The following is an 11,528-nucleotide window of genomic DNA, read 5'->3' on the forward strand; positions in this document are numbered from 1 at the left end:
ATCTCCCCTTGAAAAGGGGGATGTATTTCATATGAAGAAATTTGAATACCCTTCTGGGTGGTGTGAAACAATTTTAGTTGAAATTAGACATTCTTGAAAAAAATTTAAGTGTTAAAAGTTTACAGACAGACAGATGGACGAAACATTATCAGAAAAGCTCACTTGAGTGAAAAAATAAACCCAACACATATTTTCATTTGGCTGTATGATCCAATCCTTATGCATTTGCTGAAGTCATGAAAAATAAACAGCCCTCACAAAAGTTCATTACAAATAAAAAAATAGAACACATTTCAAATAATGAGCTCCGATACACAACAAATTTCTGTTAAATTCCCAGATCATCATTACTTTGTGTACAGGAGAGGTGCTGGAATAGTGATTTCTTGACTACACCAGACTTATTCTCAGAGAATACAGAAAGGTCGCCACTGTTGTTAGAGGTGGTCAGTGTGGTGTTGCTGTTAAGGCACTCATAACTGTGGGATCTCTTCAGTTCACTGGAGTCACTTAATGAAGAGTTTTTGTCATGTCTGGAAGGAAAAAAATACAGAGTTTTCACAGCAATGAAATCTTTAGATAGGAAATGCAAAACCTACTTTTACACTTTATTCTATTCTTATTTTGATAAAAGAAGTAAATTTAATCTGTATATGAAGCATAATCTCACAATAATATAAAGAAAGTGATGTTAGAATGATCTAAAATATTTAAACTAAGTTATAAAATCTTTTGTAAAACAGAACCCAGAGGAATACTGATATTTATAATGCATGATCCACTTACAAGAATTGCTCCTTTGGGGTAATTCCCAGGAATCTGAAAAGTTCTACTGTGGAGGGAGTCTTTGGCTGTCCTGGATAAGCCGGTGAAAACTGGGGGGTGGACGGAAGGAGGCGAATGGAATCCACTGAAATCGTACAAAATACCAGTAGTGCGTAAAAGTGGTATATTGGTAAAAAATTTAGTGATTGCAATCTATTCACCAATCAATCTAACTTTTTTTTTCTTTATCACTTATTTATTTCTATTTGAATGTTTGAGAATAGACACATGAACCAGACCATGTGTGACAGGAAATTCTGCATCATTTCAGTGCTTGCAGAGTTCAGGTACACATTATGGAACAATACAGAACTTATAACAACAGAAATACCTTTATGGAGTGTACTGATTCAGATGAACCTACCTTTATGAGCTGTACTGATTCAGATGAACCTACCTTTATGAGCTGTACTGATTCAGATGAACCTACCTTTATGAGCTGTACTGATTCAGATGAACCTACCTTTATGAGGTGCAGATTTGTCTGAGGGAGATCTGAAGGGTGATATCTGAAGAAACTGATTCTTTAAAATGGCAGTCTTTTCTTCCTCTAAGGCTCTTCTCTAAAGCAGAACACAGATGGATAGTTAAGAGAAAATTATTACATATCTGCTGATTTTCACTGTATAAAACAAGACTGATTCCCAATAAAAAGTCTGATATGCCTGTAACAGGACTGACACATTATAAAGTATACAATAAATTGAGTAACTTGAGAGAGTTAACATTTATCTCCCTGGACAACTCTTACCTCTTTACCCAGTTTAATGGCTGCCTCTGTAAACTGTTTCCTCTCCTCTGTGAAGTGGTTCTTCTCTTCATGAAATAATCTCTTCTGCTCTAAAAGACTCTCGCGTTCCTCTTCAACCTTGGAGTCATTCAAAATATGCTCTGTCGAGTTCTGGTGTTTGTGCATTTGAATGGAATTCTGTAAAGAAATCAAAATACTGAAAGAAATGTGAAGTACTATTAGGATTGAAGTTGCTTTTAGTTATGTGGGTAGAAAATCACTGCTTTTGCAGGATTTTTTTTTCTTAGCATAATCATTTTACAGGCTTTCATGTTAATAAAAAGCAACCGGGAAATCTAAATTTTAATTCCACCTCTGTAACTTTCTTCATCGTATTTTATTTTTCAACAAAAAAAAAAAGAACCATATTTTATTAACTTTAGGAGGCCTCTTGATCCCCCCACACAATATGGGGAATTTTCATAATCAATATGGCTATCATGGCCTTGCAGGTATTGAGAAGAAAACTCTTTCATACATTTTGTAAAATTTGCTCCTAATTTTTAGCCAACTCTAACCCTTGGGCCCATTTTTGGAAGAACAAAAAATAAATTCACAAATCTTTGGGAATGTTTGCTGATTAATGATCCTTTCCAGTTATTTTCTTATTTTTAAATTTTAAACTTTGATCCCCTATTGTTACCAGCCACTATCCCCAGGGGCCTTGATTTAAAGCTTTTAGAATCTACATTAAGCCTCAAAGTTTCATAAAAATTGTATCTTTTTTATGAATGCTAAAAAGTCTTTCATGCATTTTGTAAAATTTGCTCCTAATATTTAGCCAACTCTAACCCTGGATTCCACTTTTGGAAGAAAAGTTTCATCTTTTTTATAAATCTTATTTGCATTATGTATAATAAATGGGACCTGAATCATGTCCTCCTGTTGTTGTATGACCTCTTTATAATTCTCCTTCTCCCTTTTATGTTTCTCTATCTGATCTTCGTATGTCTTAATCTGCTTCTTCAAGGTCTCCATTTCCTTATTAAGCTGCTCCAAGTCACAATGCTTGTTTGGTGACTGCTTAGGGGGACAAGATCTGGCAGGTTTGTTAGGACCTAAAATAATTAAGCAAACACACACACATATATTTTTTATCAATACCAACAAGTACCCGGTTTATGAGTTACTCAATCAAACATCTAAATATTGAATGCTTAAATTGATACTCAGTTTTTTTTTATGTATATTTTTTCATATTTCAAAGTGCATTTTTTTTAAATCAAAAACTTATTAAAAAAACCTCAACTTAAATATATTCTTGCCATTTTTAAAGATACATTAACGTGCCATCACCTGTCCAGTAACTTTCGTTATCGTCTGTGGCTGTGTATATACAGTAATTACTGTGACCAGTCACTAAAGCTGGTACATATCTATTCTCACTTATCCAGGCCTTTAATGAAAATTTTTTAATAATGCTTTATTTTCTAGATTTTAGTAAGTATGCCTGAGTAAAGTTGCAGAAAATAACTGAAGATTCAAAACATTTTGAAAGACAGCTGTGCAAAGAAAATTTAGCATATACCAGAAAAGTAACCAATGTGTAAAATAATATATTACTACTACCAGTGATCCCAAAAACGGCCTTGCTTTGAAAGAGTATTCTCCTTCATTTATCAATACAAAGGTGTGTTAACAAACTCTCCTTGTCTTGCACTGATCAAATCCTCATCCTAAACAAAAATTGTAGACCATTTGTAATTATTGGTGTATTCAATGGGAAATGAATTGCTTTATAACTACCCCTTGGAAAAATATGATGCTTTTAGGCTTAATATTTTGTTAAACTCAATGAAAAACATATTCTAAACTGTCATTTTAATTAAGCATATGGTAGCTACTCAGAGATTATAGGGCTCATTTCAATTTTAAGTAAGACAAAGTCCCACACTAAACTAATTATCTAGTAGTGTGCAACAATTAATGTATCATAGGTGAAAAACTGGTTAACATAGGGCTTATAGTCACTTTAGAAGAGAAATTCCCCCCAAAACTAACCTCTTCACTCATCTGAAAAATATAGGTCAAATTCAGCATCCGAAGCAGGCCTGTAGTGTGCATTCTTAAACATATCATCCATGCAAATAGTTTAGAATGAACCTGCTACAAGAACATTAACAGGTCACTCATTCAGACAATGTATGTCGGTCTCAGATCCAGCATCCAAAGCAAGCTTGGTAAGGTACATCCTGAGATGTATTTTCCATGCAAGTTTCATCAATATAGGGTTAAGGTCACTTGAAAATGACACATGCTCCAAAAAACTTTAACCTGGTCATTCTTTTGCTAATATTGCAGCAATAGAAACCTGGACTCATTTAATGAAACACACTAGAAGCATCTTACATGGATCTCTGATTAATGTAGGGCACAGAAGTACTTGAAAGAAATCTGCTCCAGAAATTTATTTTAGACATTTGTAGAAATAAACCTCAAGTTAAGACAGACAATCTAGTTTCCAGTTTCCTTTTATCAGATGTATTTCCTTAGGCTTAACCATCTCACAGAGAGATCTTGAAGAAGTCTTGCTTAGTCTCTCAATGATATATAGGAATTATAAACTTGTAATTCTACAAAACTTTTTTGATATCAAAAGTTTTCGCCTCTACAGAGGGGATATAGTTCATAGGATATCCTTTTCATATCCACAGTTGTAATGTCAAATGTTTTTGTACAAATCTGATCAAATATTGTGGATTTTCTTTCATTATATAAAAAATAGTGTAAAATATGAAACAGATATGTGTAACACATTTAATAAAATTAATTTCCCATGGATTGTGGTTAGATTAATTTTATATACAAGGAACCATGTTTTTCTCCCCTTCCTAAGGTCCAGGGATAAAAGCACTCAACTCATTGGATTGAATATTACAAACAATGGGAGATCATGTATTTTCTCACTCACTTGGCAGCTTTCTTTTCCTCCTTTCTTTCAATTTCCTTGATCTTTCTTTGAACATGGTCTCTAATGTTTCCTTAATCATGTCATAAGGCATTTGAAAGTACCCTAAAATAGAATCATATCAAATGATTATAATAATTCATGGATAGACAACACCCCATCCTCCAAAAAATTCCTGAAATTAAATTTTCTTCCTCTCCCACTTATTTCATATATGAAAATACATGTATATTAATGCATATTTTGAACTAAAGCTTAATGGTTGTATTTGGACAGGAAGCTCTATAAGTTACCTCCTTTTCATTATTTGCAAGAAGATTTTCAATCACCCACTAAAAATCTATGATAAGAAAAAATAGTTCTGGATACTTCTATATTTAAATAGCACCAAAAAAAGGACCATTTTCTATCCTCTGGGTGTACTTTTTTCTATCCTCTAGGTGTACTTGTCCTACGAAATTTTTTTAAGGACAATGTTTTTTAAATGAAGGTCAAACTTCAAGGTCTTTGGTTTAAAATTATAGATTATTTGGAAATTAAGGTCTTGTCAAAGAGGATATCTAAGTGAATTAGGAAATAATTGTTCAACCGGTAAAACATGCTCGTTTCTATTATTTGGTTTACTCTTTTGATAAATGTTACTGCTAGAGTATGCATATTTCACACCAGAGAATGATGGGTAAATTGTCCTATAGCTATTTATTGGTTGTAAAACTTACCATCTGAGTCCTGAGTCCTATAATTACAAGCTGAGGGGTAGGTTGTGAACTCTTCCTCACTGGAACCTGACTCCACATCCTGTGAGGGAGTACTCTACACAACAAAAATAAAGTACATATATTCAATAGGAAGTTTCTTTAATGTTTTAATCAAGTTATGATGTAGGTTAAATCAGAATCAGAAAAGACCAGAAATAAATGTATATGTATGAAGACAATTAAGAACAAAGATGGCTAAAATAAAAACCTTTGTAGTGATAAGGTGATCATGAAGGCCCAGTGCATTGCTGACATCTTTGTAAACATGTTTTAGACTGGTCCTCAATTCTGTGTTCTCTACCAATAGTTTCTTCTGTTTCTCCTCATACATTGAGATCAACTGCTGGTACATTTCATCTTGTCTAAAAGGGTCATTGTGAAAGTTGTCAAAATTAATGTTAACTTTATAAAGATTACAGATCATAGAAAAAAATATTCTTAAAATCTTTACATATAATGTTACACTGAAAAAAATAAGCACAGACAATGCTTTGATGGTAAATGAGTCCTTTTGATTTGGAGCTCTGTATTAGCAGTAAGCCACATACTTGTTGGAGGTTGTTTTCCATGTACTTCTTCTGCCATCAGAACTGTGTAAGGAGCAGGCAATATCTAAACCTAAAAAAAAATGTAACAAAGGTCAGATACATTGTAAAATTTGCTTGTAAAAATATCAGGATATTATCGTGATATTTTGGGAAAAAATCGTGATATATTGCGATATGAAATTTTTGGCGATACTGAACCCTGATTCTTACCTACTCTCCGATTAGGCGTTTTATCAGCCAGTAACTGATGGATTCTCTCCTTCAATTTATTGCATTCTCTCTCCTTCTTTTTTAAGTCATGTTTGTATTGTGTATCTCTGTCCTTGATAACACTTGTAAGTCTCTTCACCTATCAAAAATCAGAATAAAACATAATATTAATTTAACCATGATTTTCTAACCTAAAGTTACATTTCCATCCTTTAGTGGGTTTTTTTTTTTTTACCTCCTCCTTCTCGGACTTGAGTTTTGTTGTGGACGTCTTGTGTTTGACCATCAGTTGCCGGCTTTTCTCCTGCTCTACACTTATTTCTCTCACAAGTTTCTCCTTTTCTGTTTTCAACCTTGCGATTACATGTTGGTAATTTTCACATTCACTGTTGACACGTAGCAATCTGCAAAGTTTTGTTAAACATGAATTTCTTTCATAATGTATTTACAAATACAGTGAAATCGATGCTTTTGTATATTTTAAAGATATATGTATATAATGCCAGATCATATTGATGCTATTTTTGAAAATTACATTCTTTTAGGGTTTTTTTAGAGTATCCTTTTTAATTAAAAAATTGCTAGTTTCTTACACAGTTCAATGTCTTATCTATTTTGATTCTTATCTTTTTCAAAAAATCTCAAATGGGTTTTATGATCTTTGAAAAAATTTCATATCATAATTAAGCTTGATGGCTAGTATTATTCAAAAGACAATAAGGTCCTAGGTTCCCTATCACTCTGAAACACAGAATGCAGTAAAGACTACTTCTTCTTCTTTCTCTATTCCTACCCAACATTTTTAGAGAAAAAAAAATCTGTAAATTTAAAAATCAAGTTTCACTTGTCTAAATCTTTTAAAAAATTTTAAATTAATGATCACAAAAAAATCTATTTAAATGTTTGTTTTACTTGCATGGTTTAATTAAATACCTTTGTGGCCTGACACAATAGATAAATGCCATACTAATTAAGAGATAAATAAAGCATTACTCTGAGGCAAGACTCTAGAAGTATGAAAACTACAAGATTGACCTGTTTTCCAGTTCCTCCTTTGTTCGGCCATGTTTCTGATACAGACACAAAATCTGGTAAAGGCGGTTAATCAGGCTTGTCATTGTACTTTGACTGTCATATGACAGAGCTTGGAACCCCAGGGAAAGTAATTCCTGTCAAAGTAAATAGGAAATAGAGTTATGTTATCTACCTCCTTGATAGACTGCATGCTGTGCTGTGATTACTCTATAGTACGGATGTGAACAATTAACTAATTACTCAATTAAATCATTGACGGTATCTACCATTGATTGAAATATTGTGAGAATCATTAACAGGCCCATGGGCCACAACAATTACATGACTTATCTTGGCCCTGCAGTTATTCATAAAAATATTCAGAGAAACTTGGTATATTCCTACTTTCACACAAATTCATAGTACTCCATATTTTGAAATATCCTATCCTCAAAGGCACAGGCCTTTGGATCGCTTAAGAAAATTGTGTGTTAAGGACAGATGATACAAACAAATTTTTTTTTGGAGGAGACTAATATCATGTCTCTAGTTTAGAAAAGTGGATAATTCTTAGAATTTTTTCTCCAAAAATCTTGAAAATGAGATAGACTGGAAAATATTTGTAATATTTCAATAAAATTACAAAATGGATATAACACACTCAGTAAAGGTTTACAGATGAAAATAAATTTCAGAATATGTTATATTGGTGCTAAAAGTGTAATATAATCTTTAGAAAAGTATACCAAGCCAGATGAATTTTATCAGGAAAAGATAAATGGTAAAAATTAGCCTATATATATGATATTGATGAATTTTTGTCATTTTGTTTTTCTTCCTAGAAATCACCTGGCTTGGTATATTTTTCTAAGGTTTATTGCACTTTTAGCACCAAGATAACATATTCTGAAATATGTTTTCACCTGTAAAACTTTACTTAGTGTGATTTGTCTTTTTGTTTTTTTAATTGATATATTACTAATATTTTCCAAGTCTATTTCATTTTCCAGTTCTTAGGATAAATTTTTTAAAGAATTATCCACTTTTCTGAACTTGTGACATTTTATTAAGTCTCTTCAAAAGAAAAAAATTGTTTGTATCATCTGTCCTTAAAAAGATACCTTTATTTTTTTTTAACACCTCATTTTTTTTCTAAGCAATCTAAAGGCCTTTGCTCCAAGGTATCAAAAAAAAACCTAACTTGAAAGACACATCCTGGGTATGCTTTAAAATCAACATGATAACATGGCCTTGCTGTTGGTTCACTATGTAAAATTCAGTATAACCCATATATAATTATATTGTTTTTCTCATTTAAGGAAGGCCCATACTTTTATGGATCTGGTTCTAATTTTATAAACCTATTATAAAACTCCTATTGTCACTTTTCTATTGAAGTGATTTTCTTACACAATGGTTTAAATATAAATCAACTATCTAAATGTTTATTATAGTGTCATTGTGCATATAAGACATTGAATACATATTATTAATGGAAAAAATTACACTTGGTACTTTGCTTGTTGGATCTATAAATTCTAATCATTTTACACATACAGACAGACACAATGGCATTATAATTGCCTGTATGGACCAAAAATTTTTCATATTTTCATGAAAATTGACTTGAGATCTATTTCAATTGATTTTAAGACTGTACCATCTTTTAAAATTCTACTTTTTTCCAAATTTTGCAAAGATGAAGTTGAAAATATGAAAAGTTTACAGATGGAGAGCTAGACTGACAGACAGATGGATGGACGACGGACAACGGATGATCAGAAAAGCTCCCTTGAACTTTCAGCTCAGGTATTAAGCTAATAATGTGAAAAAGGATTGGAAAATGTGATCAAATAAAAACTTTTATTTCAATAAACAATAATATAGAAATTCAATCAAGATTGGAATGACATGAAATATATTTCACCATCTATTTTGTTATACTTTTCAAATATTTTCAAGGTAAAACATTACTAAAATAAATTCATTATCGATATAATAGGCAGAGTAGGATTTTTAAAAAAAGTAATTATCAATTCAATTAATGCATAATTTTTTTTTCAATTCAATTCACGAAATAAGTTGCCAGGGAGCTTATGTCTATTGAGTTCCCTAAGGTTCTCTGTTTTGTCCAGTAAGTCAGTACATGTAGCGGTTCACGGTTGCATAAAAATTAGGGATGTGCGATTTTATCGATATACCAGTACATCGCGATTTTTTGTTGTGTGATACGTATTGTGATACAGACACCAAAATACTGGATTTACGTACATATTATAAAGTCCAGAAAGAATTCATTTATTTGTTCAATCTTTCAAATTACTATAATTATAGAAAGTCTAAAAGAATGTTGAAAAAGGTGAAAAGAATGGCATCTTACCATCCAAACATGATTTATTTTATGCACATAAAAATTTCAAAAAAGTGAAATTTTGTTTTTTCTAGAATATTTTAAAGAAAAATAATGACAATTCATTAAAAATCTATGTAAAAATTTCTTGTAAAAATATCATGATTTTATCGTGATATTTTGGAAAAAAATCGTGATATATCGCGATACGAAATTTTTTGTGATATTCATCCCTAATAAAAATCATATCTATGACAACAATTAACCTCAAACACTGGAGGATCCTTTTTATCATTCTTTCATTTTTTATTTGTTTTATATAACACAGTGACTATACCTATGTTTTAAACTAAATTTATTTTTGCATGAATTTAATCCACATAATCAGAATCAATGTTTTGGGGCAAGACTTTTTAGTTGTAAGGACACATCACAATTAACAGTTAAAAATAATGCATTTTAATTAAATTTGATTTTTTTGTATTTTTAATTCCTTTAAAAAGGAGATAACTTATATGTATCTAAAACTATGACATGTATCTTTTCAAAAGTTATGAATTTGAGTACTTGCATGATTGGAATAAAAAATAAAATGAAAACTTCATTACATATACATATTGCGTAAAATTAAAAGAAAAAAGATTTAAAAGGTTCATTTACATTTTAAATTTGCAATGTACTTTCTACCATTCTCAGACATTTAATGCTCTATCTACCGGAGGCAGATGATAAATTTTTGTAATCATAGATACCTTTACAGCACCAAACAGAACTGCCATCATTAAATAGAACCAGTGAGACATCCTCCACCCACACAATGTATAAATACCTGGCCATCTGTCAGTTTGTGTACATCACTTTGTTATGTAATGTTTGTATAGTACAGGAATTGTTTAAATCACAGCGGGGTCATTTACCTGTACCATTTCCTGGTTATCAGATAACAATGTCTATAGTTTATCAAACTGTTCTGCCTTCACAATAAAAGCTAACTTTTGTTCCTATTCAGACTTTGTAGTTTTGTTTATCTTTTACATTTAATGTGTTTAAGTAGTGGACATTTATAACAACTCTTTAACAGATAATATTATGATATTGTTGTTGATCACTGACAAACTTACCTATAAAATCAATGCGTACCTGATTGAGGAAGGCTAGACACTGATCGACAGTGTCAGGTGTACAGAAGGTGTTCTCATCACACCCAGGCTCCTGGCAGGTGGAGTAGAAATGGACATCCCCCACCATCTGTTGGAGGGTGGTGGAAAAATCAAACAGAAAGTCCTGACTACCTGAGGTAGACTTCAGCACACCCAGGTCTGCCATCCTGTCAATATAGCACAAATATTGATTGCTTTATGGATTCACATCTAGTCTAATCAATTCATGCTAGGGGCACCAACCTATATAGGCCTGGCATATTACAATGTGTGCATAAAACAAAAGGCAAGAGTATAGTCTAACAATTTTAAATTTTAAATCTCTTGAAAGGTGAATTTAAAGTTCTTTGCTCAAGCTTTATCATCTTACCATGACAGAAGTGCTAATTATCCTCACAATAAACTCTCAAGTGAAAATATCATTGTTTTGCAGGCAAATTTCAAATACCATAATAACAGTAGTATGTATAGTCCAAGCAATATTAACAGGTCAAGGTGGCCTTCAGTTATGAAAGATGGGCAAATTTTGACAAGCCAGCCAAAATTTTACCTGCATATATAAAAAATTATAATGCACTGGAGGAATAGCTTTATATCCAGCAATTTTGGAGGATAATACAGATCACTAAATCATTTCTCTCTTTCACTGGAAAAATGCATACAGCAGATTATATTAATATTGTAATTTTTTGTTGTAATTGTAATTTATTTATTGCTCAGGATAAACATCCTATGGCATTATAATATAATTTAAGGAATAAGCATAGGATATTTTGGCTTCATGATGTGATCAATCCAGTGGCTTGCGTGATAATTTGCAAAAGCATTGAAGGCGAATCGATTGATCATCGTCATTGATTCCTCAAATTCACATGATACAATCCCTGCTTAACTCTGTCTCTGTTTGTCCTGCCCTGCATTTATTTACCAGACCCACTTTTTCCCAGGCCAGGAGCTGGTGTTTA

The 11,528-nt window shown here is 31.9% G+C and overlaps 1 protein-coding gene across 1 annotated transcript; it reads right to left on the reverse strand.

Moving 5' to 3' along the window:
• Positions 1-310: 310 nt before the first annotated feature.
• On the reverse strand, positions 311-10,979 carry LOC134278934 (afadin- and alpha-actinin-binding protein-like). Its single transcript, XM_062761241.1, has 13 exons — positions 10,544-10,979; positions 7,075-7,208; positions 6,275-6,443; positions 6,040-6,178; positions 5,830-5,899; positions 5,490-5,643; positions 5,243-5,336; positions 4,527-4,628; positions 2,483-2,673; positions 1,577-1,753; positions 1,289-1,388; positions 787-910; positions 311-533 (listed from the first exon to the last, which is right to left on the reverse strand). The coding sequence occupies exons 1-13, from the start codon at positions 10,727-10,729 to the stop codon at positions 329-331; spliced, it is 1,845 nt and encodes a 614-aa protein (XP_062617225.1). The 5' UTR covers positions 10,730-10,979; the 3' UTR covers positions 311-328.
• Positions 10,980-11,528: the final 549 nt, after the last annotated feature.

Source organism: Saccostrea cucullata, unplaced genomic scaffold (genome assembly GCF_032062105.1).
Source record: "Saccostrea cucullata isolate Sc308-1 unplaced genomic scaffold, CSIRO_AGI_Scuc_v1 ctg6311, whole genome shotgun sequence".
In the NCBI taxonomy this organism is placed as follows: domain Eukaryota; kingdom Metazoa; phylum Mollusca; class Bivalvia; order Ostreida; family Ostreidae; genus Saccostrea; species Saccostrea cuccullata.